The 17477-nt window shown below is 56.6% G+C and overlaps 3 protein-coding genes across 7 annotated transcripts; all 3 read left to right on the top strand.

Moving 5' to 3' along the window:
- The first annotated feature begins 353 nt into the window (after positions 1–353).
- Positions 354–4136, top strand: SLC25A34 (solute carrier family 25 member 34). 4 transcript variants are annotated; one of them, XR_011682685.1, is made up of 7 exons: positions 427–1413; positions 1953–2018; positions 2351–2503; positions 2593–2727; positions 2811–3031; positions 3528–3600; positions 4072–4136. XR_011682685.1 is itself a non-coding variant. In XM_071449372.1 (5 exons), the coding sequence occupies exons 1-5, from the start codon at positions 955–957 to the stop codon at positions 3089–3091; spliced, it is 999 nt and encodes a 332-aa protein (XP_071305473.1). In that variant the 5' UTR covers positions 368–954. The 4 variants fall into 4 exon arrangements, 3 of the variants coding, with proteins under 3 accessions (XP_071305475.1, XP_071305473.1, XP_071305474.1); XM_071449372.1 differs by lacking the exons at positions 3528–3600; positions 4072–4136 and having other exon boundaries at positions 368–1413; positions 2688–2727; positions 2811–3091; XM_071449373.1 differs by lacking the exons at positions 3528–3600; positions 4072–4136 and having other exon boundaries at positions 2811–3040.
- On the top strand, positions 2963–8641 carry TMEM82 (transmembrane protein 82). Of its 2 annotated transcripts, none has more exons than XM_071449376.1 (6): positions 2963–3031; positions 3528–3600; positions 4072–4243; positions 4970–5378; positions 6036–6223; positions 6355–8641. In XM_071449376.1, exons 3-6 carry the CDS (start codon positions 4103–4105, stop codon positions 6418–6420), a joined length of 804 nt encoding a protein of 267 aa, XP_071305477.1. In that variant the 5' UTR covers positions 2963–3031; positions 3528–3600; positions 4072–4102; the 3' UTR covers positions 6421–8641. The 2 variants fall into 2 exon arrangements, with proteins under 2 accessions (XP_071305477.1, XP_071305476.1); XM_071449375.1 differs by lacking the exon at positions 2963–3031 and adding an exon at positions 3315–3456.
- Positions 8642–8788: 147 nt separating this feature from the next.
- Positions 8789–16560, top strand: FBLIM1 (filamin binding LIM protein 1). The gene is made up of 9 exons (XM_071449370.1): positions 8789–8938; positions 9699–9916; positions 10291–10424; positions 10516–10627; positions 10716–10885; positions 10978–11156; positions 11251–11368; positions 11686–14942; positions 16337–16560. The coding sequence occupies exons 2-8, from the start codon at positions 9724–9726 to the stop codon at positions 11797–11799; spliced, it is 1020 nt and encodes a 339-aa protein (XP_071305471.1). The 5' UTR covers positions 8789–8938; positions 9699–9723; the 3' UTR covers positions 11800–14942; positions 16337–16560.
- Positions 16561–17477: the final 917 nt, after the last annotated feature.

Genomic DNA, 17477 nt, shown 5'->3' with positions numbered 1-17477 from the left:
GGAGCCTGTGGGACGGCTCTGGGCAGGCAGAAGGAAGATTTGGATGAAAAGAGGGGAGGACGTGCACCTCGAGCTCCTCAACAGTGTTTACCCTGCGATGGGACGCGTTTGTGACTTCAACTGGGAACTGCCCATCAGGACACAGAGTCTCCATGCTTTGTCCTTGCTTATCCCTGGATCCAGAAGATCTAGTCCAATCTAGAAGAGAAAGAAACAGCCATGGGGCCAGCCCCCAGCATCACCCACTGTCCCCGTAAACCCTCCTTGACTTCTGACACCGAAACGAAAGTGTTGGGGGATACCGGGACAGCCGCTGGCAGGGGAGGGGGCTGGGATACGGGGGGGTTCGCACCTCCTGCCCCTCAGTAACCACCGCAGTGCCTCGGTCATGGGGGTACCAGGGGGTCCCTGCGCAGCCCAAAATTAGGAATCCACGGCGGGGGGCGGGACACCGACATCCCCACCCCCCGCAGCGTTTTTCGCGGGAAGCTCCAATTTCAAAGCCCCGGGAGAGGCGGGTGAGACCCTCTGCAAGTCCCCCCCGCGCCGCGGCCACAAGCGCAGCGAGTTTTCCAGTCCTCATCCTCCTCCCCCGGCTGGCTGGGGCGGGGGTGTGACTGCGTGCGCCCCCAAAATTCCTCTCCCTCCGTTTCTATTTCAATGTTACCGCCCTTTTTTTTGCCTGCTTTTCCCTATTTGCGCCGGGGCAGCACCATCACGTGAGACCGGGCCCGGCTGGACGCGGCTGCCGGGGGCGCGCCGGTGTCGGGGGGGGCCGGACACGCACCCCCAGCCCGACCTTTGCCCCACATCCCTTCCCCAAATTGGGGGCTGGATTGGGGGGGGTTGGTTTGCAGGAGGCGGCGCTCGCTCGCTCTCGCTCCCCCTGGATTTTTTTCCCTGCGGTTGTTCGGGGAGGTGGAGCCTGGGGCCACCCCCGCGGGCAGGTGCCGGATGGCGGCGGGGACCCTCGCCCCCCGCCCTCCCGATTCCCTGCAGGAATTCCAGTACCCCCCCCAAAACAGCCCCCCCCCGGCCGGGGGGGTGCCCCCGGCCACCGACCTGGTGCTGGGGGCCACGGCCGGCTGCCTGGCCTGCTTCCTCACCAACCCGCTGGAGGTGGTGAAGACGCGGCTGCAGCTGCAGGGCGAGCTGCAGCCCCCGGGCACGTACCCCCGGCCCTACCGCGGGGTGCTGCGGGCGGCCGTGGCCGTGTGCCGGGCGGACGGACTGCGGGGGCTGCAGAAGGGGCTGGCGGCCGGGCTGCTCTACCAGGGGCTCATGAACGGCGTCCGCTTCTACTGCTATTCCCACGCCGAGGACGCCGGCTGGACCGGGTATCCCGGCGGGACCGTGGCCGCCGGGGCCGTGGCCGGGGCGGTGGGAGCCATCGTGGGCAGCCCCGCGTACCTGGTGAGTGCTGCTCCGTCCCAAAGGCCGTGGGGTGTGGAGGGGGGTGTTTTGGGGACCCCCCCAAAACGTTCGGCATCTTGGCTGCATCCTATAAACACTGGCTTGGTGCATTCTCTCTTCTCCCGTTTCGCTTCATCCCCCCCCCACCCCAAAATGTGGGGTTGCGCTGTGCATGCTCTCCCCCTGCTTTGTCCCCCAAATCCCCCTCAGGAAACCAGCAGATAACTCCCTCATAAGGAAATGACCCCAGAAGAAATTGTGGGGGTCCCCCCCCCCCCATTTTAGAGGGTTTACGCAGTTTTTTGGGGCTGCAGAGCTCCAGCAGTGGGTGTTTGCAGGGTCCCTTTGCCCTGGGAGAGAGGGGTAAAAGGAACGGGATTCAAAGTCTGGAGTTACCACTTGGCTACTCAGCTGTGTCCCCCACGTCTGTCTGAGGGGCTGAAACTTCCCCTCAAAATCTGCCAAGAAAATGAGGGGACCACAGCCGGTCCCAGCGGGGCCATTGGAGGGGTTTGTCACCTGGCATTGTCCCCCCCAAGGTCAAGACCCACCTCCAAGCCCAGACACTGTCGGCCATGGCCGTGGGCCACCAGCACAACCATGAGGTGAGTGGGGACAGGGTTGGGGTGGGGGGACACAGAGGGTTCGGTGGCACCTTGTCCGTGCACGCTCCGGGCCCCAGCGGGGACCGTGCTATTTTGGTCATCAGGAATTTAAAGCTGTTGTTTGGCTGCTTGGCCCCGTAATGATGCTAAAAATAACAGTGCGAGAACAGAGGGGGTGTGACAGGCACGTGGGGCTGCGATACCGAATCCGGAGAACCCAGACCCCCTGAGATCTCTCCAAAATAGTGGCTTCGTGTGGGGTGGGATATTTTGCCAGGTGGGATGCACCATTCCCATTTTTCCCGTTTTCCCCAATTTCCTCTCTTCCCCAGAGCATCTCCGGCGCTTTCAAGAGCATCTACCAGCAGCACGGGGTGGTGGGGCTGTGGCGGGGCGTGACGGGCGCCGTGCCCCGCGTGGCCGTGGGCTCGGCCGTGCAGCTCGCCACCTTCGCCTCGGCCAAGGACTGGGTCTGCGAGCGCCAGGTGAGCGGGACGTGTGCGGATCCGGCCGCCAGCGGCCCCCCGTGCTCCCTCTCATTGTTGGGAAGAGCTGATGCCGGCGCTTCCCGCAGTGGTTCAGGAAGGGCAGCTGGGCGGCGGTGCTGGCGGGGGGCATGGTGAGTGGTGTGGCTGTGGCTGTGACAATGACACCTTTTGACGTGATCAGCACGCGTCTCTACAACCAGCCGGTGGACGCCGACGGCACGGTAAGGCCATCCCGAATACGGCACGGGGCACACGCGGCTTTTCCCATCCGGCAGGGGGGCAGAGCTGGCTCCTCTCTCCCCAGGGCAAGCTCTACCGAGGTTTTTTGGATTGTATCCTGCAAATCTCCAGCAAAGAGGGGCTGCTGGGCTTGTACAAGGGCATCGGCGCCGTCTACCTCCGCCTCGGCCCCCACACCGTGCTCAGCCTCTTCTTTTGGGACAAGCTCAGGAACATGGTTCAGCACTAGCAGCCCCCAGGGCTGTAGGACAGACTCCTGCCACCACCACCGATGTTAATAAAGAGGTTTTTCTATTTTTGGTGTTGTCTTGGGGTCTTTGGGGTGGTACAGATGGGGGGGGCTAGGACTGAAATGCTGCGATGCCTCAGGGTGGAGAGGAGAATGGCAGTGCCGGCATGAGGGGAGGTTACAGGTGCTGGTTGTCCCTGACCCCCTCCATGTGCATCACATCCCTCTTCTCCTAATTTTCACCTCCACGGGGCAGCTGGAGCTCATCCCGTCTGGCCGGAGCTCCAGCTGCCCTGGCTTGCCCCAGTAATGATTTACCAGCCGGGGGGAGCCACTCCCCGCCTCCACCCCGCGGACCTTGGAGCCGGGGCCTGGCTCTGCTGTGGCTCCTCTCCATAGAAAATGTTTTCCTTGGGGTCCTGGCTCCCAGCGCTGCCCGGGCTGGCATGGGGCTGGGCGCTGCTGGATGCGCTCCTGCAAGGTGAGATCCCCGAGCGTGGCCTGGGGACAGCCCAGGGGACACCAGTGACCCACTGCTGCCTTTCCCCGCAGGGCTGGTGGGTGCCTGCGCCGTCTCGGTGCTCTGCAGCCTCCTGAAGGTTTATCTCTACATCCAGTGTGCAAAGTAAGCGCCAGCCCTTTGTCCCCTCTGGGGGGGAAGGTTGTTTTTGGGGATCTGATTTTGGGATCTGCTGTTGGGCCGTGGCTCTTGGCACTGAGGGGTGCAGGGCAGGGACTGCAGCCTCTGCTGCACAGCACAGAGGGGGATGTCACTAAGGCTTGTCACCCCATTTTGGTGTATGGGGCCCATGTAGGGTGCCCTGGGTGTCTCTAGGGGGTATATGGTACATTCCGGGGGTGAACAGGGGTATGTGGGGTGTCCTGGGGGTCTGTAGGGGGTGTGTGTATATATCCTGGGTGTACACAGCGGGTACTGGGGGGTACATGGAATGTCCTGAGGGTACCTGGGTGCTCTGGGTCTGTATCGGGGGTACATGGGATGTACTAGGGCTGTACACATACATGAAGCCACTGCATGCTTGGTGTCCCCGTGCTGGGGCTGCGGGGGTCCCAGTGTCCCCCCTGCTGTCCCCAGTAACCCCGAGAGGCAGGCGGAGAAGGAGGCGATGGCGGCGCGGCGGCCGCTGCTGGAGCCGCTGCAGGTGCTGGTGCTGACGGCTGTCCTGGCCCTGGTGGGCTCCCGTGTGGCTGCCCTGGTGGTGCTGGAGTTCTCCCTGCGCGCCGTCTCCACCATCCTCTCCCTCAAGGTGAGACAGCATGGGGGAAACTGAGGCACCGTGGGGTACGGTGTGGATGGAGCTGGAAACTGGGGGCTGGTTCAGCACCCACGGGGGTTGGAGGGGCTGTGGGTGCAGGGGGCCATGGGTCCCTCTGCACCTCAGCCGGGTGTCCCCAGGTGGGCAAGAGGCCCCTGGCTGGTCCCCCAGGGCAGTGCCTGTCCCCTGTGCTGGCACTGCTGGGACACCTCCAGTTCTGGGACCTCCATGGCGAGGACACTGAGGGGCTGGAGCGTATCCAGAGATGGAAACAGAGCTGGGGAAAGGGGCTGGAGCACCAGGAGGGGCTGAGGAGCTGAGAAAAGGGCTCAGCCTGGAGAAAAGGAGGCTCAGGGGGCCCTTTTGGCTCTGCACAACTCCCTGACATGAGGGGACAGCTGAGGGCGTCGGGCTCTGCTCCCAAGAAATAGGGACAGGAGAAGAGGGAACAGCTTCAGGCTGAGCCAGGTAAGGTTTAGATTGGATATTGGGAAAAATCCTTCATGGGAAGGGTGCTCAGGCACTGGCACAGGCTACCTAGGGCAGTGCTGGAGTCATGGCCCGGGAAGGGTTCAACAAGTGTTTGGATGAGGCACTTGGGGACACGATTAGAGGTGAACTCGGCAGTGCTGGGGGAACGGTTGGGCTCGTTATCTTGGAGGTCTTTTGCAGCCTCACCCATTCTACGATTCCATGACCCCCCTCTCTGCTCTGCAGGGCGCCCACAGCAGCCAGCTCTACCTGCTGTGCCAGTACTCTCTGGGTTGCGGGGTGTCCTGCGGCCTCAGCTTCCTGCTGGAGGGGGCTCCGCACCGCAGCTGGAACCTGGCGCTGGCGGCGGGGCTGGCGGGGCTGCTGGCGCTGCACGCCCGGCGCCTGGCCCGCCACGTCTGCGCCCTGTACGAGCTGCACAGCCGGCAGCGCTACTGCGGCGTCTGCATCCTGCTGCTGGCCGCGGGGCACGGCATCCCGCGCCTGCTGCGCAACGCCCTGGCCGTCACCTTCGTCGTGGCCGACCTGGCCGCCGTGGAGCTCATCAACCGCGATTTCCTCTCCACGGGCGAGGCCGTGCGCTTCTGGACCCCGCTGAGCATCTGCTACACCCTGCTGGTCGTCTACATGCAGGGTGGGTGGGGATGCCCCAGCTCGGGGGGCTCTGGGGGGCGTGTGGGGTGTGTTGGGGGTGCAATGGGGGGTGTGTGGGATGTACTCAGGGTGTATGGGGCTACTCGGGGCCACCTGGGGCTGTATAGGGGCAGATGGGGGGGTCCTGGGGCTGTATGCAGAGTATATGGGGTGTGCAGGGGTGTCTTGAGGCTGTACAGGTGGTATATGTGGTACATTCTGGGGGTGTATAGGGGTATGTGGGGTGTCCTGGGGCGTCTGTAAGGGGTGTATGGTACATTCTGGGGGTGTATAGGGGTATGTGGGGTGTTCTGGGGGTCTGTAGGGGGTATATGGTACATTCTGGGGGTGTATATGGGCCATATGGGGTGTCCTGGGGGTCTGTAAGGGGGTATATGGTACATTCTGGAGATATAGGGGGTGTCCAGGGGGTCTGTAGGGGGTGTGTATGTATATCCCAGTTGTACACAGAGGGTACTGGGGTGTACAGAGGGTACGTGGGATGCCCTGGGGGTACCTGAGGTGCTTGTGGGTCTGTATAGGGGGTACATGGGGTGTATAGGGGCTACATGGGCTATACGTGAAGCCGCCGCATGCTTGGTGTCCCCGTGCTGGGGCTGCGGGGGTCCCAGTGTCCCCCAATGCTGTGTCCTCGCAGAGGAGTCCCGGCAGAGCACCGGCAGGGGGGCGGCGTTCCGGACCGTGGTGATGCGGATGGGCGGCCTCTTCATCCTCCTCCTCACCGTGGGCCGATGGACCGACATCCTGCACGTCTTCGTGTCGCTGCTGGGGGAGCTCTGGTGCCTGCTGCACTCCGGGGTGCTGCTGGAGTCCTGCTGCAGGCAGGTGAGAGGGGGACAGCCCCGTGCCACGCGGGGTGAGGCCGGGGACACCCCCGTGCCACGCGGGGTGAGGCTGGGGACAGCCCCGGGGCCACCCTGAGAGGCCTTTGGGCTCCTCTCTCCCGTCCCGCACAGGATTTTGCCCAGCAGCCTCGCCTGGATCGCCTGGCAGGATCCGGATCGGGGGAGACGTCTCGATGAGCCCGGTGGAACCGGACAGCAGAAACTCAGGGTGGCGTCGCTGGGCACCCCAGAATCCCCCACCACAGATCCCCCATGGGGACCAAGGAAAAAAGGGCTCCTGGACGGCGTCCAACCCCAAAAAGGGCTCCTGGACAGTGTCCAACCCCATCCCGTGGGATGGAGGAGGTCGGGGGGAAGGCTCGCGTTGCCCCTGGTTTTTGGGGGGACTCTGCGAGGTTGCAGCACTGCTGGGGTTTGTCCTCTGGTCCCAGTGGGATTGCAGGCTGCTGATGGATGTCCCGTCGTTGCTGGCAGCTGGGCCACACTGTCAGGGGCCTCCAGGGGTTATCAATCTCAGAAAATAAAGGTGTTTTTTTCCAGCAAAATCCACGGGCAGAGCAAGCTGGGGTCCCATTGTGCTGGAAAGGCACTTGGGATGGTGGCAGTGCAGACTTATGAGGGAGGTGGGTAGAATTCCTCCTTGGGAAGGGAAACTGAGGCATGGAGTGGGGTGACCCTCTGGCTGTGCCTCAGTTTCCCCCTGCCTGCAGCCCGCTGTGCTGTGCCAGGGGACAACAGGCCCTGTGAAGGTGGGGTGCACTTTGGGGAGGGGGGTTCTGGCTGCCTGGGCACGGACCCCCAATGCAGAAGGGAGCAGGAGGGGTCTGGGGGTGTTCGGAGCACTGAGGGCTCTGTAGGGGTTTATGGGGCATGCTGGGGCTCCAGGGGGGCACATGGGTGTCCTGGGGGTGCACAGAAGAAGTATGGGGCATTTTGGGCATGGAGCTGAATGGGGGTAACTGGGGCTGTATTGGAGGAGAGGGGTTATCCTGGGGGTATATGGAGATATTTCAGCTGTATTGGGGTACACAGGCACCCCGGGGGTGTATGGGGGGCTCACGGGGCACCCCTTGGGGTTGGGTGCCCTGAGGGTGTGGGGGGCTCTCGGGGGCTCCATGGGAAAACCTGGGAGGGGGCAATCCCAGAGCATATGGAGCACCCATGAAGCACTTTGGGGAGCGCGGGGCCGTCGGGGGGTGAATGGGGCACCCTAAGGACATGCCCCCCTCTTCCTCCGCCCGGGGCTGTGGGGCAGGCAGGGGGGAGGAGGAAGAGAGGTGGAAGAGGAGGAGGAGGAGGGAGGAAGGGGCGGTGATGCCGGGCGGCTCTGCCTTCCCGCTGCCCCCGCCGCGCCCGCGGAGCGCACGGAGGGACCCGCAGCGGCTCCCCAGGTAGGGGACAGGGACGGGGACAGGGTCACCCCCGAGAGGCTGCAGGGCCACCTCCGGGCAGGCGACACCGCTCCCCCCCGGCAGAGAACCTCGCCCGCAAGGTACGAACCCCCCAGGTAGGGGACAGGAGCCACCCTCAGGTAGGGACCGCCCCAGGTGTGGGATTGGGATCCCTCCCCCAGGAGGGGACAGGGGACACCCCAATATGGGACACAGGATCCCCCATGTGATGGGATAAGGACCGCACTCATCCTGGGATGAGACAGGGGGGCCAAGAGCCACCCCCAAGGAGGGGACTGGGGACTCTCCCAGGGAGGGGATGGGGGCTCCCAGACAGGGGACACGGTGGGGCCGCGGCTCCACAGGGGACAGGGCACTGCCAGGCAGGGCACAGGGAGCTGTGGGGCTGCACGGTGGGACACAGGGGATGCCGGGGGGGCTGCAAGGTGAGGGACAAGAGGACAGTGGGACCACTCGGGGTGGGACACCAAGCGTTGTGTACCCCCATCCCATCCCTTTTTCCTTGGGCATCCTCAGAGCACCCTCTGAGAGGTCCCTGGGGTAGGGGACAGAGTTGAGGTGCAGCTCTAGAGGGCTGTATCCCATCCCAGTTTTGGGGCTTGTGGGGATACCCCATAAGTGGCCCTGTTCCCTCAATCCCACCTGAGTTTCCACCCTAGGAGATTTCAGGGAAACCAGGGAGGTTCCCTTCCAGTGTGGCCTCTGCCACCCCAAACCAGGATGGAGCTGCATGGGGAAGGGGGACCCCCATTAATGCCCCCCTCGAGCCTCGGCCACCCCGATGGCCCTGGACGGGGGGGCTCTGGGCTCTGGGGGTGCCACCACGGGGCCGCCGGGATCCCGTCAGCCCCGGCACAAAGAGGAATGCGATGAGCACATGGTTCCCATTAACCCCGGAGAATATTTTTTTTTTCTTTTTTAGGTTGTTTTTTTCTTCTTCTTTTTTTTTTTTTTTATGGTTGTTCTTTTCTTTTCCCCCCAGTTTTCCGCAGCTCTGCTGGGGAGGAGGAAAAGCGGTGGCTGCGGCGGGTGAGGAGCTGGGCAAGGCCGGTAGCGCCGGTAGCCGGCGGGGAGGGAGGGAAAGAGGGAGCCAAGTGCTCCGGGTTCTTTTTCCTCTTTAATCCCTTCCCTGCTTGAGTCAGAGGCTGAAGTCACCGGCAGGAACATCGCGAAGCTTTTCGCCCACCTCGGGGAGTCTGTCTGCCCCACAAAGAATGTGCTGACCCCCGTGAGTGGGATTTTGGGGGAGCAGAGCCGCATGAGACCGGGAACTCATCACACAGGTATTTTCCAAGCTGCTGATTCACCTCAGGGATGAATTCTGCTTCACCAACACAGCACCCTGACTAAAGCCTCAGGGTTCCTCCCCGCAATCTACTCCATTTGGGAAGGGGAAGCTTCGCCCCAGCTGCTTTTCCCCTTGGGAAGTTGGATAAACAGCTCTTTTCCTTCCTGAGCAGGGTTTCTCGGGGTCGGGTGCATCCTGCCTGGGCTGCCGGGTGCTGCTCAGGGGACATGTCAGTGTCAGGGACGTGGTAATTCACAGCACCACGCCTCAGTTTTCCCACCTGGAAAAATGAAAGGGGGGATGTGCAGAGCTGGATTGATTGGCAGGGAATTGGGGGTAAGGAGAGAGGGAGCGGGGATGTAGAAAGATTTCAATAAAGGGGTTGCAAAAGCAAAATCCTATAGCAGCTCTGTGTTTTAAAAGGAAAGGTGGGTACTTCCTGCTGCTCATGGGGAATTTAGTCCCAGGTGGGTGGGAGCAATAAGAGGAAATACAGGGGATGCAAATACTTATGAAAAGGTGGGATTTGGCCACAGAGGTGTGAAAATGGACGCTATCAGCTGCTGCCTCGCCAGGACTCTGTACCCTGTGTCCTCCCAGGCATGAGACCATTTATTGCTGTGACGTGGGAGGGGACACTGGTTCCTTCTTCCTTTCCGGGAGGAGGGAGCGAGTTGATGCTGAAGGGCAGCACGGCTGCAGGAGCTGCCAGTGTGCCTGCGAGTTTTACTCTCTTTCTTTCTTATTTTCCCTAGAATCAACCCCTCATCCGGCCCTTCCATGGCTTCAGCGATGTTGCCAGGGAAAGCAGAGAAAAGAATCGCTTCATCCATCTTCATCACCCTCGTGCCACCACAGAGGGACGTGGCCACCAAGGAGAAAACCCAGCGAGAGCCACAGCCAGGGGGTGCCGGGGTCCCTGGCACCCACCAGCCCCAGATCCTGCTGTCACCCCCCCAGTTACCCAGCGGAGGTGAGGGGCATCCATGGGGGGCTGGAGCGGTGTGGAAGGATGGTGATGGGGCTGAGGAGGCTGTGGAGATGCTTTGCTGAAGGTTGTGCATGCAGAAGGGGATGTGGGGGTATTTTATGGGGGGCTATTCCCACATCCTTGCACACATCCCAGCATGGATCCGGCTCCTGGGGACGGGCTCTGTTTGCTCTCCATTGCTGGGTGCTTATCGGGGCTGTTTGTCCCCTCCTGCTTCGATGGCATTTGCTTTTGGGGCAGGTCAGCGAGCGCTGCTGCGAAGCTGTTGGGGTGTTATTGTGACAGGGTGTTATTGTGATGGGGTGTTACTGGACATTATTGATCCCCTAAACCCCCACATCTGTCTGTTGCTGCAGAAACCCACACGGTGGCCCCTGTACCTGCATCCCCACCAGTCCTGCCCCTCTCTGAAGTGCCCCAGCCTTTGTCCATGGAGCCGCTGGGTCTGGCACTGCAGCAACTGGACCTTGCAGCACCCACCACCCTCCAGGTGAGGATAACAGAGTGCAGTCCCCCCAGTGCCTCAGTTTCCCCACCTGCAGGGTATAACTAACGTGGCTTTTCCCTTCCCCGCTTGCCAGGCCCCTTCCACCTTCCCTGCTGAATTGGAGCCACCCACATTTTCCCAGGAGCAAGCAGGCAAGCGGCAGTGGCAGGATGTGAATGGGGACCCGGGGAGGGACAGCTCCAGAGGTAAGGGAGACCCAGCTGTGCATGGGCTCATCCCCACTTAGGGAAACTGAGGCACACAGCTCCCAGCCGCTCTCCCTGCTTCTTGCAGACATCTGTGCCTTCTGCCACAAAGCGCTGGGGCCCCGGGAGCCGACGGTGGAGGCGATGCGGAAGCAGTACCACCCTGCCTGCTTCACCTGCCGCACGTGCCGCCGACTGCTGGCTGGGCAGCGCTACTTCCAGAGAGACGGGTGCCCCACGTGTGACACCTGCTTCCAGGTACCCATCCTCCTTCAGGGAAAACCGGCACCCTTGGAACACCCCTTAGGGCGTGGGCTGCTGTCTCACGGCATGTGTTCCCTAAATTCCAGGCCACGCTGGAGAAATGTGCCAAGTGCCAGGGGCTGATCACGGAGCACATTGTCCGTGCCCTGGGCAAGGGTTTCCACCCCAGCTGCTTCTCCTGCGCTGCCTGTGGCCGGGCTATCGGCACTGAGAGCTTTGCTGTGGACGAGCAGGGTGATGTGTACTGCGTGCCCGACTACTACAGGTTGGCCATGGGGGAGGGTGTCCCGCACTGGGAGCTGGGTTTGGCTCGTCCCCGTCACCCCACAGGGCTCACGCCACCCCTTGGCTCCCATCAGGAAATACGCTGCGGTGTGCAGCGCCTGCGAGCGCCCCATTGTCCCCCATGAGGATGAGGACACCTACAAGATCGAGTGCCTGGGACGCAGCTTCCACGAGAGCTGTTACCGCTGTGAGGTACGGCCCCGGGGAATGGGGGGCCCCCAAAGCCAAGGGGGTGGCACTGAACTTAGCTGAGCAGGGACACAGGGATGGCAGCACCCACAGCTGGTTTTTAGCCCCCAGTGTATCTTACAGGTAATGGGGGAGGGAGAAAAAAAATAAATTGGGTGGTGGTGGTGATGATTATGTGTTTGGAGAACTTCTTCAGCTTTGCATGCTTTTGATGTAGTTTGTCACTTTTTTGGAGTGCTGGTAGGTTTTGCAGGGAAAAGAGGATGTAACACACACAGGGACCCCTAAAAGGTGGCTTCCTTTTCCCCTCTTGCCCCCAGAGCTGCAGGATGCCCCTGTCGCCAGAGCTGACAGAGAACGGGTGCTACCCCCTGGACGACCACCTCCTCTGCAAGTCCTGCCACATCCACTGGCGCAACGAGTCGTCCTGCTGAGACCCTGCAGCTCATCAACCCCTTCCAGTGCCAGGCACCAAAACGGGGGTGCCCCCAGTGGGATGCACCCCATGGCTGACCCTGGGTGCCTGCTGCACCCCCAAGTTACTGCAGAACTTGGTTTTCATCACCAACATGTCCCCAGGACCCTGACCCAGTGGGTTGGCAGGGTGTAGAATTGTGGATATGTCCCAGCACAACTCTGCGCTCATGATAAATATAAAATGCCCTGACAGAGCAGCAATGAGGAATGGAGGGTTTATTCCTTATTTCTTTTTTTAAACTCCTTTTTCCAAAGGCCAGTTTGGTTTTCTTGGGTAGTTTTTCTTTCTTCTCAAGCTTCCTTGGGGTTTCACTGAAATGTTTCTCTCTGTGGAGAGCGGGCACTGATTTAGTTACTCGCAGTTAAATAAAACCCCAAGTTTAAAAACTCTCATTCCTTTCATCCACCCTGCATTCCAAACCTATCAAATCCAAGTCTAAAAATAAGGAAAAAAAAGCCAGTTTTGGATTTTCTAGGCGTGGTGAGAGTTAGTCCATAACTAAGGTCTATAAAAGTTGATTTTAGGGTGTAGAGATGTGGGAGATGCTGCTGTCACCCGGGAGAGAGCCGAGCGTTGTTTTTTGGGAGTGGATATGGGATCTGGCGATGTTTTGTGGTGTTGATAAAAGGGGTTTTGGTGTGGTTTGGGGTTTTTTTTGCTGACTATCTATCCCGGAGCCGGCAGAGGGCAGCCGGAGCACAGATTCCTCCATCAGGCAGCAAAACTCCAGCTAAAAGCATCCCGCAGGGCCGGGACGCTGGGAAAGACGGACAGCCCCCTTTCTGCATATTATCCAAGATTATATCGCTCTGCCAGTGGAAGCTTTTTGATCTCCTCTCAGTCCAGGCCTCAAACCAGCAGAAATTAGACCATTTCTCTGCGTGCCCAACATCTGCACAACCGATGTTGCCGGTGCTTAGTGGTTTTGTTTGCGAGGGCGTTGCAAACCAGGCGGAGAAACTTTTAAACTTTCTTTTTAACCGAAAGTGTTTAAAAAGCCACAAATCAAGAGCAGAAAATAGCATGTGAGATGATGTTTAATGCTTTCCTGATGGAAAATGGGAGCTGTAAACAAAGAAAGCAACCACCAGACCAGCAGCTCCTGGATCACATACAGCATCTCCGGCTCGTGCTGCGTTTATGAGTGAAGGGGTTAATGATGGTTAATTAATCACATCAATAACTATTTCCTGATGACTCTTCCCTGTCTACAAAGCTGATTACTCAGTGTTTGTTAATGAGCATCTCCAGGCCATCAATCAGGTGACAATTTGTTTTAAAGGTATTTATAAATAAGTTGTGGTTTGTCCTGGTCACGTAAGTTGGTGGCTTTGGGTCTGGCTGGGTGGGAACTCCTTGTCCCATGCCAAGGAATTCCTGTGCTCCAAGTCAGCTCTCACTTTCCAAAGCTTCTTGCACTGCGAGGAAAATCTGGCATCAAAATGATGCTAAAAAAGTAAAAGGATGTGGCAGTGGCCAAAGGGAGCAGGAAAAAGAAGGCCCGGAGGGCAAAGAGCTGCTTGCTTTTTGTAATACAGATATTTTTCCACTCAAGGTTTTTTGGGAGGATGGAAGTGCAATGCTGAGTGGTGTTTTGGATGTGTTATTCCAAGTTGCACTACCCTTCCACAGAGGAATGGTGGGAAGGAGTTGGGTATTTCCCCCTTGGAGCCTTCCAGGATGGGCTGTTGGCACTGGGACTGCAGAATTTTTGGCTGGAGACAGGCAGGGAAATGCTTTTATTTACAGGCAGCCTTGGAGAAGGTACTGGAAAGCAAGGAGAAAGGAAAGGCACTGCTGGAGAGTTTGGCAACATGGTGAAGGGATGTGTTGTGGTCAGATTTGACATTATATTTCAGGAGTGGAGGGTGACAAGGGACAGGGATACACGGACACAGGTAAGAGGACAAAAAGGTTGATTTGAGGCATCTTCTTCCCAGATAAAGGGAGAAGCGCTACGAGCTGAGGCGTGGGGAGCATTGTGCCTGAAAAGCACAGCCCCGTGTTTTCCCTTGGGAGGAGCTCGAGGAATTCTGAGCCGCATGCAGGAGATCCTGCAGGAGCTGGATCCTGTCCCGCTGCCGAGCAAAGCCAGATCGGCTGCAGGGGCTCAGCCTGTCCTTGGGCTCCTCACCCCGTGACAAACACTTCTGCAAGCACCCAGGTCTGCAGAAATAAACCAACCGTACATCCTGCCTTGAACAGCAACATTTTGGGGGGCTGGGCCCACCTTGGACCACCCAGGTGTAAACCCCACTCCAAGTCCCTCCTCTTGTCCCTGTGGCAGTGGCAAAGGGCAGAAAGGATGGCAGCGTTCCGGATGGCTCCAGCCCTTGGCTGCTGCAATCAGCTCTTGCAATCCCTCTTGGCAGGCTGAGGAGAGCGGGAAGGACCTGGCTGCCTTCCAAGGAGCAGCAAATGCAAATATTTCCTCACTTCAGGCTGGGTGCGGCCGGCGGATAAAATTTCCTTGGGCTTTCCCAGCGAAGGCATCTGATCTCTCCTTCTGCTGCGAGGCCAACTTGCTCCCAGGAATGCAACCGTGTGTCCCATAAAAAAAGCCTAAAGGTTATCTTTTTACAACTCAAAGGACTGCCTGGTTTTTAAAAAGAGGTTTTAAATTGAAGGAGGAGCTGCCAGGCACAGCTTGTAGTGGTTTTGAATCAGTAGTTAAAGTGTTGCTTCATGGGAAAAAAAACCCAACCTTTTTGCAGGTTTCTTTGGAAAATGGAAGATTTGTAGTGTGGTGCAAGGATAGTGGGATGATAAAGGGGCTGGAAAAGGTGCTGAGAGCAAGACTGGGTGCTGGAGATGGTTTTTCTCAAATAAGATAGAAAGAGCTGCAGGAAAACTGGGGTGTTTTTTCCTTTGGATCCCAGGTTAATGGCAGTGCCATCCCAGCCAGCTCCCTGCAGCGTTGTTCTTCCCCACAGAGCATTCAGACCTATTTTCTACACATGCCTTTGACACAGCCTAAAAAAAATTATATTTCTTAAATGAAAAGTGGTCTGATCCTGCTGATTCTGGGAGAGGCAAAAACCAGCAGGGATTATACAAGGAACAGCCCAAGCGTGGATTTCTTCAGGTCATGCAGCACAGGTGAGATATGTATTAAATAAAAAAAAAAAAAAAAAAAAAAAGAAAAAAAAAAGCTGTATGCTAATATTCTCATTTATCCCCAGTTTTCCTGGCAAAACTGAACCACCCACTGCCACAATGTAGTTTTAAAACATTGATTTTGACAGCATGAGGGGAAAGGGATGAGGCAAGTGCGCAAGTGCGTTACCAGGCTGTGAGTGCTATACTGGCTTCTTTATAAAATAAAGGACAAAAAGCCCAACCCACCCTATTTCTATGAACAGACGCAGAGCACACACTTGCAAGCAGGATTTTGCTATTTCATATCCCAGATTTTCTTCATCGTATCAGTGATTACAGCATCCTGCAGCCCTATTTCCTGAAAATTACCAATTTTCACCCAGATTTGGCTTTGAGTGGTTTGAGTTATATCTTTATTTTGATGAAATGTCCAGTAAAGCAGTGTGAGTGAGTGTTTTATTGAAATAAAAACATGGATCTTTTTCGAAGAGGTTATATCCCATTTGTCAAGGCGGATTATTGAGGTCAGGGATTTATCACTGGGGGAAAAATGTGGAGAAGGAAGGGGAATAAATATGTGTATAATAATATAGACATTAATTCTCCGTGCTGCTAAACTTTTCCTCACAGCCAAGCTGGGGAATATGCTTTAATCTCATTTATTGGATTGCTTCATCTGATTATGTTGGTTTTTTATTTTATTGTTTGCTTGGTTTTTTGCTGAAGCAATGGGGCTCTAGGCGGGGAGTTAAGCACGAAGTGTTTCGTGAGGAAAAAGAGAAAACCCTGAAGAAAAAAAAAAGATAAAATGAGGAGAGAAAAGAGGGTTTGGGGTGACAAAAGGCGGCGCCGGCCGGGGCTGCCCCTCACGGCCCCTCAGGCGCTGCCCCCCTGTGCTCGCTTCACAAAATGGCCGCCCGGCGGGGGCCGCGGGAGCGGCTCTGAGGCGACAAAATGGCGGCGGGCGGAGAGCGGGGGGAAGGACGGGCGAGGAGCGGTGTGGGCACAGCGGAGGGCTCTGATCCTGTGGGAATCCCCTCCGGGCGGGCGGCGAAAGCGCTGCGGGTGAAACCTGACCTTCTTCTTATCCCCCCTCCCTCCTGCCCTTTTCTCCTCGCCGCATTTGCGAAAGGATGTGAAAGTGGCCAGAAATGCGCATTTTTATTCGGCCATGGCGGAGCCCCCGGGTTGTCCCCTCACCTCAGCTCGCCCCCGCTCCCCCAATTATAACCCTAAAATGTTATTTTTTTTCTCTCACAGCTGAGCGGTTTTGGCCCTGTATTGCGCTTTCCACATGCCCCCCCACCCCTCCCTTCATCATCACCACACACACCCCCAAGGTGGGTAGTTTTATGCCTAATTCTTCGCTTTTCCACCACTTTTCTCCTTCGCAGGGATTGAAGCCGCCATCTCCCGGTCTCCTCACGGCATGGAAAATCCCCAAAAGTGCTTAAGGAAAAAAAAAACAACCAAACACCAAAAAAAAAGTCCCAAACGCATGAGGATTGATTTATCATCGCAGCCGGAGTGGTATGGAAAGAAGCCATCGCTGCTCGCCTGCTCCCCACGACAGCTCGCCCGCCATTCGCTTAATTAAAATCATATATTGGTGTGATCAGACGTGGTAATACCATTAAAAAACCCCAAATCCCGTAACATCCACACGCTCGTTGTTGGAGGCTGTAGCCAAGGTACCATACTTTTTTTTTTTTTGCCTTTTTTTTTTTTGTTTGTTTGTTTGGTTTGGGGTTTTTTTGTTGTTTTAAATATTCTTTTAATGTTGCCTTACCCTTTTGTCCTGCATCAGAGTGTTGTTACAGGCTATAACATTACCTCTTAATTCTTAAAAGCTACGTACCTAAAAATACTGCTTTTTTCCATAGAATTGCAGATTTAGGCCCCTACAGATGCTCTTTTATTTCTACAGATACAGAAATACTTGTATATATTTATTAAATATAAATATATAAATACTGCTATATATTTAATATTTTTATATACATATGACCTTTTCCCAGGGACTATTGAAAATATAAAATAAGCCCACACACCTAAAAACTATAATTTAATTATATATAATCACTATAACTTTGGCCCAATATATCTTTGATTTTATATATATATATATTACCTTTGTTTTCCTCCATTGGTTTCCTACTACAATGTGTCCTAAAAGCAGGAGAAAAAATGCCATCAAAAATAAAAATAAAAAAGGAAAAAAATAACAAAAACCAACCCATCTCTTTTTTTACAGTCCATGATGGAAGTTTATGCCTGAATGTTTTATTTGTTCCACAGAGATGTAGATTTTCCTTGGGAGATTTGGGAGGATGATTTTTTTAATGAAAAACAGGAAAAAAATACACCCAGAAAAAAAAAAACAAAAAAACCAAAAAACCAAAACCAAAACAAAGAATGAAAAAGAAACAAAAAGGAAAAAAGCACAACAGAACCAAACCGCAGTAAGTGAAGCTGCAAATGCAACCCAATAGTCCGGATCAGACAATTCATGGCACAAGAAAAGGATAAATGGAA

The sequence above is a fragment of the Agelaius tricolor genome, unplaced genomic scaffold (assembly GCF_023055355.1).
Source record: "Agelaius tricolor isolate 1412-34295 unplaced genomic scaffold, bAgeTri1.0.p SCAF_28, whole genome shotgun sequence".
NCBI lineage: Eukaryota > Metazoa > Chordata > Aves > Passeriformes > Icteridae > Agelaius > Agelaius tricolor.
This window is presented reverse-complemented; position numbering and strand designations above follow the sequence as displayed.

Bases quoted from the DNA above. Each gene is read 5' to 3' on its own strand.
- SLC25A34 (XM_071449372.1), top strand. From the start codon at position 955: ATGGCGGCGGGGACCCTCGCCCCCCGCCCTCCCGATTCCCTGCAGGAA. The intron at 2,504-2,687 runs GTGAGCGGGACG...TGACGTGATCAG, and splicing joins ACTGGGTCTGCGAGCGCCAG to CACGCGTCTCTACAACCAGC. The intron at 2,728-2,810 runs GTAAGGCCATCC...CTCTCTCCCCAG, and splicing joins CGGTGGACGCCGACGGCACG to GGCAAGCTCTACCGAGGTTT.
- FBLIM1 (XM_071449370.1), top strand. From the start codon at position 9,724: ATGGCTTCAGCGATGTTGCCAGGGAAAGCAGAGAAAAGAATCGCTTCA. The intron at 10,628-10,715 runs GTAAGGGAGACC...TGCTTCTTGCAG, and splicing joins GGGGAGGGACAGCTCCAGAG to ACATCTGTGCCTTCTGCCAC. The intron at 11,369-11,685 runs GTACGGCCCCGG...TCTTGCCCCCAG, and splicing joins AGAGCTGTTACCGCTGTGAG to AGCTGCAGGATGCCCCTGTC.
- TMEM82 (XM_071449375.1), top strand. From the start codon at position 3,378: ATGTTTTCCTTGGGGTCCTGGCTCCCAGCGCTGCCCGGGCTGGCATGG. The intron at 3,457-3,527 runs GTGAGATCCCCG...CTTTCCCCGCAG, and splicing joins GCTGGATGCGCTCCTGCAAG to GGCTGGTGGGTGCCTGCGCC. The intron at 5,379-6,035 runs GTGGGTGGGGAT...GTGTCCTCGCAG, and splicing joins GCTGGTCGTCTACATGCAGG to AGGAGTCCCGGCAGAGCACC.